The sequence below is a fragment of the Engraulis encrasicolus genome, chromosome 1 (genome assembly GCF_034702125.1).
Source record: "Engraulis encrasicolus isolate BLACKSEA-1 chromosome 1, IST_EnEncr_1.0, whole genome shotgun sequence".
NCBI classification, from domain to species: Eukaryota; Metazoa; Chordata; class Actinopteri; order Clupeiformes; family Engraulidae; genus Engraulis; species Engraulis encrasicolus.
Window position 1 is genome coordinate 34,998,026 of NC_085857.1, and position 12,223 is coordinate 35,010,248.

The 12,223-nt window shown below is 44.8% G+C and overlaps 1 protein-coding gene across 1 annotated transcript; it reads left to right on the forward strand.

Annotated features, from left to right (window-relative positions):
• Positions 1-333: 333 nt before the first annotated feature.
• Positions 334-6,993, forward strand: si:dkey-5n18.1 (uncharacterized protein LOC570444 homolog). Its single transcript, XM_063200597.1, has 2 exons — positions 334-1,179; positions 5,117-6,993. The coding sequence occupies exons 1-2, from the start codon at positions 682-684 to the stop codon at positions 5,294-5,296; spliced, it is 678 nt and encodes a 225-aa protein (XP_063056667.1). The 5' UTR covers positions 334-681; the 3' UTR covers positions 5,297-6,993.
• The last annotated feature ends 5,230 nt before the right edge of the window (positions 6,994-12,223 follow it).

Here is a 12,223-nt window from a genome sequence, read left to right on the forward strand (position 1 = left end):
TGAGGTACTGCTGACAGCTTTGGCTGCCCAGGACAAAATAACCAGAAAGGGCCCCAATACATACAATTTAATGACAGCTCAATTCTGGGCCTCCATTCTCTCTGGGCAAGGGAAAAAATACCCGTTTGCCCTGTTCGTGGAGTCTGCATGGCCATGACATTGCCAAGTTACCAGCAAAGCTCACTGTTCATTTTGTTACACTCAGCTTACCAGAAATGATGTCATTGATTGGCCTGAAGCCCATTGCCCTCAAGAAAACAATTGTCCAGCCAGTACAATGTCGAGTCCAGCCAGGGTTCACTTTTTATGAATGTTATTATTTTAATTGACTTGCTGTTTTTCCACATTTTTTTTATCTTGGTCTTGGATCAGGGATCATTGTTTACTTTTTCCAGTGATTTACAAGAAATCTGGCTATTGATTGCCCCAATGACCTACAAAGCAATGCCCAGAGCACGGTCCGGTTCAGAGTTCACTGTCTGTGAAAGCAAATAAGAGAGACTGATGCACTCTGCTTTTGCTCCACAGTTTTGACTCTGTGTTTCCTGACAGACCGTTGTGGTCTACTAGCAACTAGCACAATACACTGATACAGCGCTCCAGTTCTTGACCGAACAAACTTAACATAGTTGGAGTGGGCAAACGTTATATAGAAGTATAGGCCTACTGTACATCAGAGACATGGCTGACCGTTTCCCAACACTAGCACTGGGCCTGCTGCTCCTAGTCCAGGCCTGCTTTGCGCAGCTACCCGCCACCTACCCAGGCACCTGCAGGCTGGTCTGCGACCCCTACCCTTCCCAGGGAGGCTCTCTCACCCTGGGCTCCAACGGCATCGTCATCCCCCTCTCCTCCTCCGGAGGAGGAGCGGGTGGAGCTGGAGGGGTGCCGGGCCCGCAGGGCCCCCCGGGGAAAGCGGGCCCCCCCGGGCCACCAGGACCACCAGGCCCAGCCCGGTCCAGCGGCGACGGAGGTGCGGTGGCGTTCTACGCGGCACTGACGCAGGAGTTCAGTCGCGCGGACGTGTTGAAGTTCATGGACGTGGTGACGAACGTGGGCGACGGGTACAGCTCGGCGACGGGGAAGTTCACCTGCCCCACGGCCGGACTCTATCACTTCAGCTTTAACGTCCTGAAGTCTGGACAGCGCATCCGGGTGGAGATGGTGTCAGGGGACAAGGTAAGGCAGTGGTCTCCAATTGAAGAGTTCAGATGCAAAACCCCCTAAGTGCCTTTTCAGAAAATAATCTTAATTCATTTTTATTTAATACAAAGCTATCAAAATTGCATATTTTTTTATTTTATTCATGTAATATAACTATTTATATGTATTATCAAGTACATGAATGTAAACCACACCAACAACGGGGTGCTCTAAAAATATAAAAGTGCAGGTCTTCAGAAATGGAGTTAGGGGGTTTTGCATCTGAACTCTTCAATTATTTTTCTCCAAGGGCCAATTTATGCCAGAGCAAGTGAGGCTGCGGGCCAAACCAACACCCCAACCCAATGAGAAAGAAGTTAGATGTCGGGACAGAGAACAGAGTTTCGTCCGTTTTTCCCTTCTTGTCAATGTCTGTAATGAGACTGTTAGCATAAGATGTAACTCTCTGTGAATGCTTGGTAACACTTCTTTCACAACAACCTTCCGCTATAAATGGTTAACGATAGTGGTGTCAACATGAATCGATTCAGCGATGCGATGCAATGCAGGGCATGGACAATTCAATTCAATGGACCAAGTTCCAGAATCGATGCAGCAAAATTTTTAAGTTTCAATTAGCCTACTTCCATAGATATTTCAGGAGCAAATGAATGTTAAATTAAATAAAAGCACTTCAAAGCATCGAAAACTGCAAGAGTGATGCAGAAAACTATCTCTGACTACTTATTGCCTCATCATGACTGATGAAACATTTGCTTTGCTTTCAGTAGAAATGTAATGCATTGCAATGCATCATAGAATTGAATTGAATCGAATCGCTACCTCCCGAATCGTAATCGAATCGAATCGTGAGAGCAGTGCCAATGCACACCACTAGTTAACGACATGACGCACTGAACTATTAGCGATCAAAAATCACACACATTTATGTTTCCATTTGTTCTGACCTCATGGCGGGCCAAATGTTTGCCATGCCTGGGCCGGATTTGGCCCGTGGAGCTTTGTTTGGAGACCAAGGGGGTAAGGCCTTGAAATGATATCTAGTTTGAGGTGTTGGATACATATACAGTGCATTACGATGATATACTACGTGCCTTACATACTTGTATAAAGGGATGTGTGTTTTCCAGTTAACCCTTATTTGCATTCCAGAGCAATTGCACAAGGTCCCATACCATACCCATTGCAATGCTGTTACTATAATGTCACTGTAATGTGTGTGTGCGTGTAGAGCAGAGTACTTTTATTAATTCCCAGGGAAATTAAGGTATCTGACAGCTTACAAAAATACACAATTGCAAAACATACACAAAGACCTAATACACATTATTCCACAATGCAGTAGCCATATAGCAAAATGCCTTACATCAGTTCACATACACACACACGTGCATGCGTGCGTGCGTGTGTGCGTACGCGCGCGCGCGCGTGTGTGTGTGTGTGTGACATCAGTGTGTGGTTATACATCAGTGTATATCTGTATTTTCAACAGTGTTCAAATGTCTTCAAATGAACTATGTTGTGTGGGAATAAATACATTTTTTTTTTTTTTTTAAATCCCCATGAAAAAAGCAGTCTTGCATAATAACCTTTTGGTCTTAAAACAAGAAAGAGAAAGCATAATCTTTGCCCTGCTCTGGACAGCGGTGTGGAACAAAGTGGAGGGTGCGCCAAAAAGGCCTACTACACACCAGGGTTTGACACTGACACCTGCCAACCGGCCAAATGCTTGTAAAACTTGGCTGTGGCTGGTAACAATTTCAGTGTTACTAGCCAATTTGGCAGGTAGCTTTTCTATGGTGTGACATATCAGAATAGCCTATATATTCTGCACGTTGCCCCTTGTGTATCAATTGTTTGTATTTAAGTTCAAGAAAAAAACTCAGTTACTCAGTTTCCATTTGTTTGTTTTATTTCCATGTGGAAACCCATGCACATCTTCTTGCTTTAAGCACCTCATCTTAGATGGTTAGATGTACAGCGTCATGATTTTAAAAATTCTGGCTAGTAGAATAGCTGGATGGCTAGTGACTTGGGAAAACCACTAGCCACAGTGGCCGGCAAATGAAAAAGTTAATGTCAAGCCCTGATACACATATGTACATACAGACACCAAACCTCCTAATGTTTGTATTGTATGTGGTGCACGTTAACAAGGATTCACAAAAGTTTCTGCACTCCTGATTTGACTGTTAACTTTCACCTCGTAACTTCTATAAAGTTGCATGAAGATTGATTGTGAAAGAGAAACAAATGAACAGACAAAGAAGCTGATTTATCCAAACGCAACACCCATTTCTCGTACTTCGGGAAGTAGGTAAATAAATGTGCCTGTGTCCATCATTGCATCATTGACTGGACCATCCATTTGTCCAAAATCTCCAAACTTTATTTTTGGCTAAACAAATATTGCTAAAGCAGTGCTTTTCAACACTGGAGTTGGGGCCCCATTTTGGGTCACCTGGAATTCAAATAGGATTGCCTGAAATGTCTGTGAAAGTGTGTGAAAAACGAATACTGATACATATTTTTACTTGATATAAGATAGGCCTAACTACTCAATATTCCTTTTGAAACACCATTTACAATCTTAGACTGTCATGAATATCTATAGATGTAGTACCTTACAACTTATTTAGCTCAGTCATGTTTTACTTTTTTGTCGTGAAAAAATGTGTATGGGGTCCCCAGAAATTTGAGTTATCGAAATGGGGTCCCATGCCAAAAAAGGTTCAGGAACCACGGTACTAAAGGCTTGTTATGGCCTTCATCTGTGTTATGTTTTCACGCTGGTCAGGGCATTCCAGAACGCTGGTTCAATCACCTACCTGCATGTATGCTCTTAAATCAATACTAAACAAGACAGAAAGCAAGCAGGCAGAGAGATCGATAGCACCAAGGACTGATTACTGCACACAGGCCTGCTGGGTCCAGGTCCAGGGGCCCAATAGCAAAGGGGGCCCAAGCCTTTATCTTACAAAACCTTGCACTTCATTATGGTTCTAGACGACGTATATTATATAGTCCTTATTTTATTGTGTATATTGGGGTAAATTTGCAATTTCAGCTACTGTTTCAGCTACTAAGCCGCCAAATTTTTTGGAACCTTGCAATGCCGTGGGGCAGGGGGGCTCATAACCTGTCCCTGAGTAGCACATACAGTGCACATACATAGAAAGAAATAACCAACATCCTGACAGATTTTTGTGGCTATGTTCATACGTCTCTACACATATAAAGTGTGTTCATTAGCTTTCTGTAGGCCTAAGTCCATTTACTTTGGATACAAGCATCTGCAATGTAGGGGTCAGAGAGATTGTAAAAGCCTGCTGTTCCCCTCTCTGTCCAGGTGGTGGCAACAGAGGTCTCTGGACATGTTCATCCAGGTTCCCCCACAGTGGTGGCTGAATGTTTCTTAAGGAGATTTTAGTTGAAAATATAGAATATAAAAGAAGCATTTCTGTTCTCCTGTTTGCAGGGGCGTAGCAGCAAATTTTGGGCCCTATGTACAATCAGCTCCAAATGCCATATAGCTCTATAAATCAGCCTGTGTGTGGGCCCCCTATACATGGGGCCCTGATCACACTTTACCCCCCTGAACGACACCCCTGCCTGTTTGTAGAGGTGATTGCCTGCCTGGGCATGCATATTGAATTATAATGTAGTAGTCAAAAGCTTTTGTAATGGTCAAAGTTGGTGCTGAGAAGTATTTACATAATATTTCTCTGTAAAAGTTCCTTGGATCTTTTGCTTGATCTGAGCATTGCTGTTTCCCCTGTCTTTCCAGGTGGTGGCTGTATATACTTAGACTATGTGTACTACTAAGTGTAACAGTACTTAAAAGTATCATACAAGTTTAGTGATGTGCTGAGTGACTTTACATACTGTATATAAAAACATGTACGTATGTACTGCATTTAAAAGCATTGCTGTTCCCCTGTGTGTCCACTAGGTGGTGGCGACGTCCGTGGCGCTGGACATGCTGCACTCTGACACGGCCCACGGCAGTGCGGTGCTGAACCTGGCTAAGGGGGACCAAGTGTTCCTCCGGCTGGCCGGCAGCGATCGCACCATGGTGGACGCCGGCAGCCGCTTCAGCACCTTCCTGGGATACCTCATACACGAACTGTGATCTATCTATCTATCAGTCTCGTCTTCTTCTCCCTCCCTCTCTCTCTCTGATCCAACTTGCTGCTTGTGTCTGTTTATCCATCTCTCTCTCTCTCTCTCTCTCTCTCTCTCTCTCTCTCTTTCTCTCTCTGACTTGTCCATCTGTGGCTGTGACCTGGGCCGGATGAAGATGGCCTGGGGGGGCCCTATGACTACAGGTTGCTCTAGGGCCCCATCACCGGAGGGCAAATTTTGCGACAAATTTACATGGACAGTGTCTTTATTACAAGCCAGGAATTAGAGATAACATGTCTACCAACTGTTCTCAACACGACATACACATTTTTCAATATTGCATCAATATTGCATCAATATTGCAATATTTCAGTTTTGGCCAAGGCTGCAGCTACAGTATATGTGCATCATCTTCTTATCTCTCTCTCTCCCTCTCTCTCTCTCTTCCTCTCTCTCTCTCTCTCTCTCTCTCTCTCTCTCTCTCTCTCTCTCTCTCTCTCTCTCTCTGATCCAACTGGCTGTCTTGTGTCTGCCAATCTCTCTCTCTCTCTCTCTCTCTCTCTCTCTCTCTCTCTCTCTCTCTCTCTCTCTCTCTCTCTCTCTCTCTCTCTCTCTCTCTCTCTCTTTCTTTCTCTCTCTGACTTGTCCATCTATGGCAGACCCCTTTCTGGGATTATGGATACACACTCTGTCTGTCTGCCTGTCTTTAGCCTTTATACAGTCGACTTGTCTTTCAAACTGTGATCTGTCTGTCTGTCTGTCTGTCTGTCTGTCTGTCTGTCTGTCTGTCTGTCTGCCTGTCTGCCTGTCACACAACGAACAGTGGGCCGAAACACAACGAACAGTGTTTTCCGTAATAATGAATTGCATGTTGGCGGTTGGCAAACTTTGGTAACACACGGCAACCGTCATTTCTGTTAACTGTGACAGACAAGACCGTGCTGCGAAGCGACACTTCACCCTCAACTTTTGCCTGCGTTCTGAGGGCGGGAAGTGCACTCCACCTCAGGACACAGTGCACACAGTGCAGAGTTTGGAACACAACCAAGGTCTCTCAAGTCAATTAAAGCAACGTCAAGTCAAGTCAGCTTTTATTGTCAGTTTCTTCATAATGCACAGGTCTTACAAGGAAATCATTCATCAGTGCCTTAAGGATAAATGGGGGTGGCATATACAGACTGAATTTATCATTGTTGATCATATATCGGGGTTCATCAATAGAATAGATACATCTTTACATTACTGAAGAAAAAAATACAGAGGACATGACCTCTGTGTCCTCAATGGTAGTTACGGCCATAGACGTGAGCATTGCTTACTGTAGAGCTAACAGATCACACCGTATGTTCTTTTACGGATTCTTTCACATATTGCTCCGCATATTCTATTCACCTCCCCCTCACTGGTTTCCATCTTTCATGGATGCCTATGGAAGGAGAGTCTAACGAAAGATGCTGCCAAATAGCGGAAAAACAATCCATCTCTATTATTTCCATCTCAAGAAGATTAAAAGAAAAACATAGAAGAAGAATTTGCACCTCCCATATGATTTACTCAATGTAAGGGCCAGAGAGATATTTCTCATACACATTCAAGAACGTTACACGGTATGTTTTGCACAATATGTTTTGTATTAAACAAATACACCAAAGAAGTATTTTGGTTACTGAACTTTTATTTCAAATAAAAACTTAAAATGAAAAACATGACTGTTTTGTACAACTATTCTATGCTTTCTCTCGAGTGGTGAAGAGCACATGGACACGGATATGCTGAAATGCTAGAACACTATAGCTCCTAGGTGTGGACATGTTTTTGATTTACACATATAATCCAGATATTGAATTTATTTCGGGGTTGGGAGGCTAAAATCTTTCCATCATTCATCAGCAGTGATAAATTCCAGATTTCTGTGCAGGGCGAGCTCACAAAATGTGTAGTTCTTGGAAAATGAAGAAAGAACGAGGTCAGTTACACAGGCTCCAGGTTCAAGCACAGGCCCTGGACTATTAATCTGGGATATAGGGCATTTTCCCAGTGGGCCAACAGTCTTTAGGGGCCAATGCTGTTGTTATTTTCTTTTTCTTTACAGACTGAGCCATAATATAGATGGGGTATCCCATTGATCCATCTTTAAAGGTGCACTGTGAGATATTTTTTGTTAATTTCCAGAATTCAGCTGCTCATTCACAAATGTTACCTTTTTCACCAGTAGGCTACCTCCACCATCAAATTCCAAGTATTCATTATGACAGGGAAAATTGCACTTTTCATACATACTGCAAAATTTATTTTACTTTGGTCATACGAGTAAATGTCAGATTATTACTTGGTAAATATTCATGAAAAAAAAAAATGTTTTGGCAATAGACAGCACAGATTCAGTGAGCAGCACAGTTGCAATACCTACTCTGGCCACCAACCTGCACCTTTACTGTAATATAAGCAGTGGACTGAGCCAATCATAATATGATAGGAAAGCAGGGAGACTGTTTATTACCCAGATCAGGCCTGGACTGGTAATCTGGCATACAGGGCATTTTCTCGGTGGGCCGACAGTCCTCAGGGCTCAATGTTTTTGTTTGTTTATTTATTTGATTGTTTCATATTTTGTCTTGTAAACCAGCCCACAATTTAGATGGGGCTGCCTATCGCTGCATCCTTAATATACCGTGGACTGCGTCCATCATAAATGTAGTTTGGTAGCCAGGACAGGACACGCCCTCCAAGTGACGCAACACCTTCGGCGTTGCCTCTAGTCAGGCCAAGGGCAATGTAAATATCGTTTCTGAACTCCACCCACTTTGTTGGAAACCACTCAGCCAGTAGCAAACCTAGGGAGGCCGGATAACCATGCGGTTTGGGAAACGTTAATTGTTATACTCTTCTTGGTCAGACCAAGTCTGATCAAGATGATCAGCCTAGTAGTTTGGGGGAGGGGGAGGGGGGCTGGTCTATGTTAGGGCTATTCAATTAGAATTTCATCTGGGCCACATTTCGAAACCAAGAACTGAAGTCGGGCCGCATAATTTCAGCCATCACTAAGAGGGAAATGACACTTCAAATCAGTAGTCTACAAACAATGTTTAAACATGTTCCTCTAACCTAAAACCTAACCACATTTAATCTGGATGTACAAGACAAGGCAGGAGATTCACAAGAAAATCATGTGTTGTACTGCAGTATCAAAACGGAACTGTATACTACTACAGTTGAGGGCCATGCCTGGGCCACATGTGGACTGCATCTGGGCCGCATGTGGCCCTCGGGTCGGCAACTGAATAGCCCTGGTCAATGTCATAAAAAAAAATGCCCTGGCCGGTTTGTGTCCCCAGTCCAGGCCCTGGCCCAGGCAGAAATTTGGTCTCCAGACCAGTCCTCTTCAAGCATCCCAAAGGCAAGTCACTGATAGCATCTGCAGCACGAGGCCTTGATGTTCAGACTTTCAGACTCTGTCTTTCCGTGATGTTAAAAATTCCGTATTGAGTTCAAAACATACTCAATTTTGGGGGCGATGGCAGACACACACGCAAGCATTGCACGACACGCATCCAGTGCAGACGTGCAAAATCGAAGAAACCTGAGGTCAAAACATATAATCAATTTGGAATACTACAAATGATAGAGACACACACACGCAGACGCGCACACAAACACACGCACGCAAGCATGCACACACACACACACACACACACATACACACATGCACGCACACACACACAATCAAGGACAAAAGGGTCCTCAGTATATTACATACATTAGGGTAGGCGGACCATTAATATGACTTTGTGCTGGGGGCCTGAACAAAGCTGTCAGACCCGGCCCTGCACGTGCACGCTCCACACACGTACGTAGCTCCAAGGCCTCTGTAGCCTACCTGAACACACACTCACAGACACACACACACACACACACACGCACACACACACACACACACACACACACACACACACACACACACACACACACACACACACACACACACACACACACACACACACACACACACACACACACACACACACACACACACACACACACGTACGTACGTAGCCCCAGGCCATAAGACCTCTGTAGTCTACCTGAACAAGGTACACCAGATGTCTGGCAAGACAGCGTCTGGCTCTGGGCCTCTGGGGTCTCAACTGGAATATGGACTTGTATACAGGGCTGGACTGGTCATCTGGCATACAGGGCATTTCCCGCTGGGCCCTGCACCCTGGTGGTAGACTGGGCGAATAGCTGACTGTTGACTCCGTCAATCAGTCTGGCAAAAGCCATGAGGAATCCGTCTCAGTGGACGATGGGAGATGGTCTGATCTTACTCTATCATTTAAATTAATTGAAGTTCCAAACTCAAATTAAAACCCATATTGTGCTTTATTAGCATGCCTGTTACGTTATAGCGTCGCAAAAGCATACAAATAACAAAAACGAAAGTGTGAATATAGTTACCTTAACCAATCAGTAACGGAGCTCGCGGGTGAGTTCTACTTCACCACTCTCAACTGTTTGCTGATTGGCGAAACACTGAGAGAACCGAGCTCGAGGCTTTTGCCAGACGATGTGCGGAGCCAAAATCTTTGGGTGGAGTACATGGATGGCGTCGCCAGGCTATCTCTACCCCCCACTGAAAATGCATTGTGTGGTGTCGTGGGGAGGGAGACTGATTTGCTTCTCTCAAGACAAGCGAAATAGTCGCTAGATCCGGCCAGATTGAGCTTGAAAGTTGCTAGATGATTTTTTGGGTGGAGCACAGAGGATGGCGTCGCGAGGCAACCCTCGTTGGCCCCTATTTTCAGAATTGCATAAATAAATAAATCAATAACATTAAAAAAAAACATTTCTGAAAATAGGGGCCCACGAGGTTGTGGGGCCCACCGGTGAATCAGTTCTGCGCCGCCAATTATGAGGGGCCTCTGTAGCCTCTTACTGCAGATGGGGTCGCCGGCGGGCCTATTCACTATTCGCTGAAAATACTCAACTACATCAAAACAACATTGCTATGACATTACAGAGAGCCTTAAGTAACAGATTAAGACATAGCCACTAGAATGTTGGTGACAGTAGTGTTATAACATAGGCTCTGTGCAAAGTGGTTAAGCCAAAAGTGCAAAATATATATATATATATATTTTTACATTTCTGAAAATAGGGGCCCACGAGGGTGTGTGGCCCACCGATGAGTGAGTTCTGTGCCGCTAATTATGAGGAGTCCCTTTAAGCAAAAAGTGCCCGGGCCCTATTTTTCCCCCAGACCGGCCCTGCTTGTATATAAGGTACCTGGGAGGCTTGCATGTCAGCCATAAGCTGCTATTCTCCACAGTGGAATATTTTGGCTTGTTTTGTGCCAGTGCAATAAATACTCCATCTCCTTCATACCAGCTGTGTTTGTCAGAAAACAGAAAAAAGAACTCCCCACTACTGCCCACACGAACAAAACATTGCCAGCATTTTGACAGACTTTTTCTTCGAGAGTCCCCCTTGTGGACTCAAGGCCACGGACAGCTTTGAGCGGGCCCGGGTACAGAATCACTTGAATGGGCCCCAAATCTCAATAAGTACAATGTAATAATGGGGACACAAGTTTGGGACCCCTCTTTACCTGGGCGAGGGACAACATACCAATGTGCCCAACCCCCCACCCCCCTGTCGTCAGATCTACCTGGACAACTGCAATCCATTCTCCCCCTGTCTCCCCTCTGTCCTCCCCCCCCCCTCACTTTGTTTATCCCCTACACCCTAGCCTGGGCAAAAGCTAAGAGGAATCCGTCTCCATGGAGGGTGGGAGATGGTCTGATCTTACTCTGCCACTTAAATTCATTGGAGTTCCAAATTCAAATTAAAACCTTTATTTTGCTTTTTGGTGCAGAGCCAATATCTTTGGGTGGTGTACATAAGATGGCGTTGCCAGTATATGCACCCCAGACCACCACCACCACCACCTCTCCACCCAGCCGTTATGATTTCCAAGACTCTGCCCATATTTCCATGTGTTCACCTGCATGGTATTCCTACAAACAGTTATCAGCCTTGCCTAGGGCAGAAATAGAGAGAGAGAGAGAGAGAGAGAGAGAGAGAGAGAGAGAGAGAGAGAGAGAGAGAGAGAGAGAGAGAGAGAGAGAGAGAGAGAGAGAGAGAGAGAGAGAGACAGAGAGAGAGAGAGAGAGAGAGGTGTGTGTGTGCGCGCACGCGTGTGTGTGTGTGTGTGTGTGTGTGTGTGTGTGTGTGTGTGTGTGTGTGTGTGTGTGTGTGTGTGTGTGTGTGTGTGTGTGTGTGTGTGTGTAGTGTTTCTGTGATGTGAAACAATGTACAAACAATACAAATAAAAAAATCACCCTCTTCTCTTCTCTTCTCTTCTCTTCTCTTCCCAAACCTTTTTCTCTTTCTCCCTCTCCATCTCTGTTACACTCTCTCTATCTTACCTTCTCTCCACTTTCCACCCATCTTCTCTTCTTCTCCCCTCTTCTCTCACTCTCTCGCATCTCAATAATGTGAAATGATGACGATGCCGTCTCATCTGTGACGTGAAACGATGCACAAACAATACAAATCAAAAGTTCACCATTTTTTCTTCTCTTCTCTTCTCTTCTCTTCTCTTCTCTTCTCTTCTCTTCTCTTCTCTTCTCTTCTCCCCTGTTCTCTCCCTCTCTCTCTCTCTCTCTAATCTCAATAAACGAGTGTTAAATCTCTCTCTCTCATCTCTGTAGATGGTTAAAGATGAGTTAGTGGCAGCATCTGCTTGCTGACGCACCCCTCACGCCAAACAGCTGTTGTTGCGCAACCTGCTGTTGCCGTCAGTGTTGGACAGTCCATCTGGCATAGCGGGCACTTCCGGGTGGGGCATGCACCCTCGTGGGCCCCTATTTTCAGAAATGTAAAAAATACCCATTGGTGCCCACCGGTGAGTCAGTTCTGTGCCAGTTATTATGAG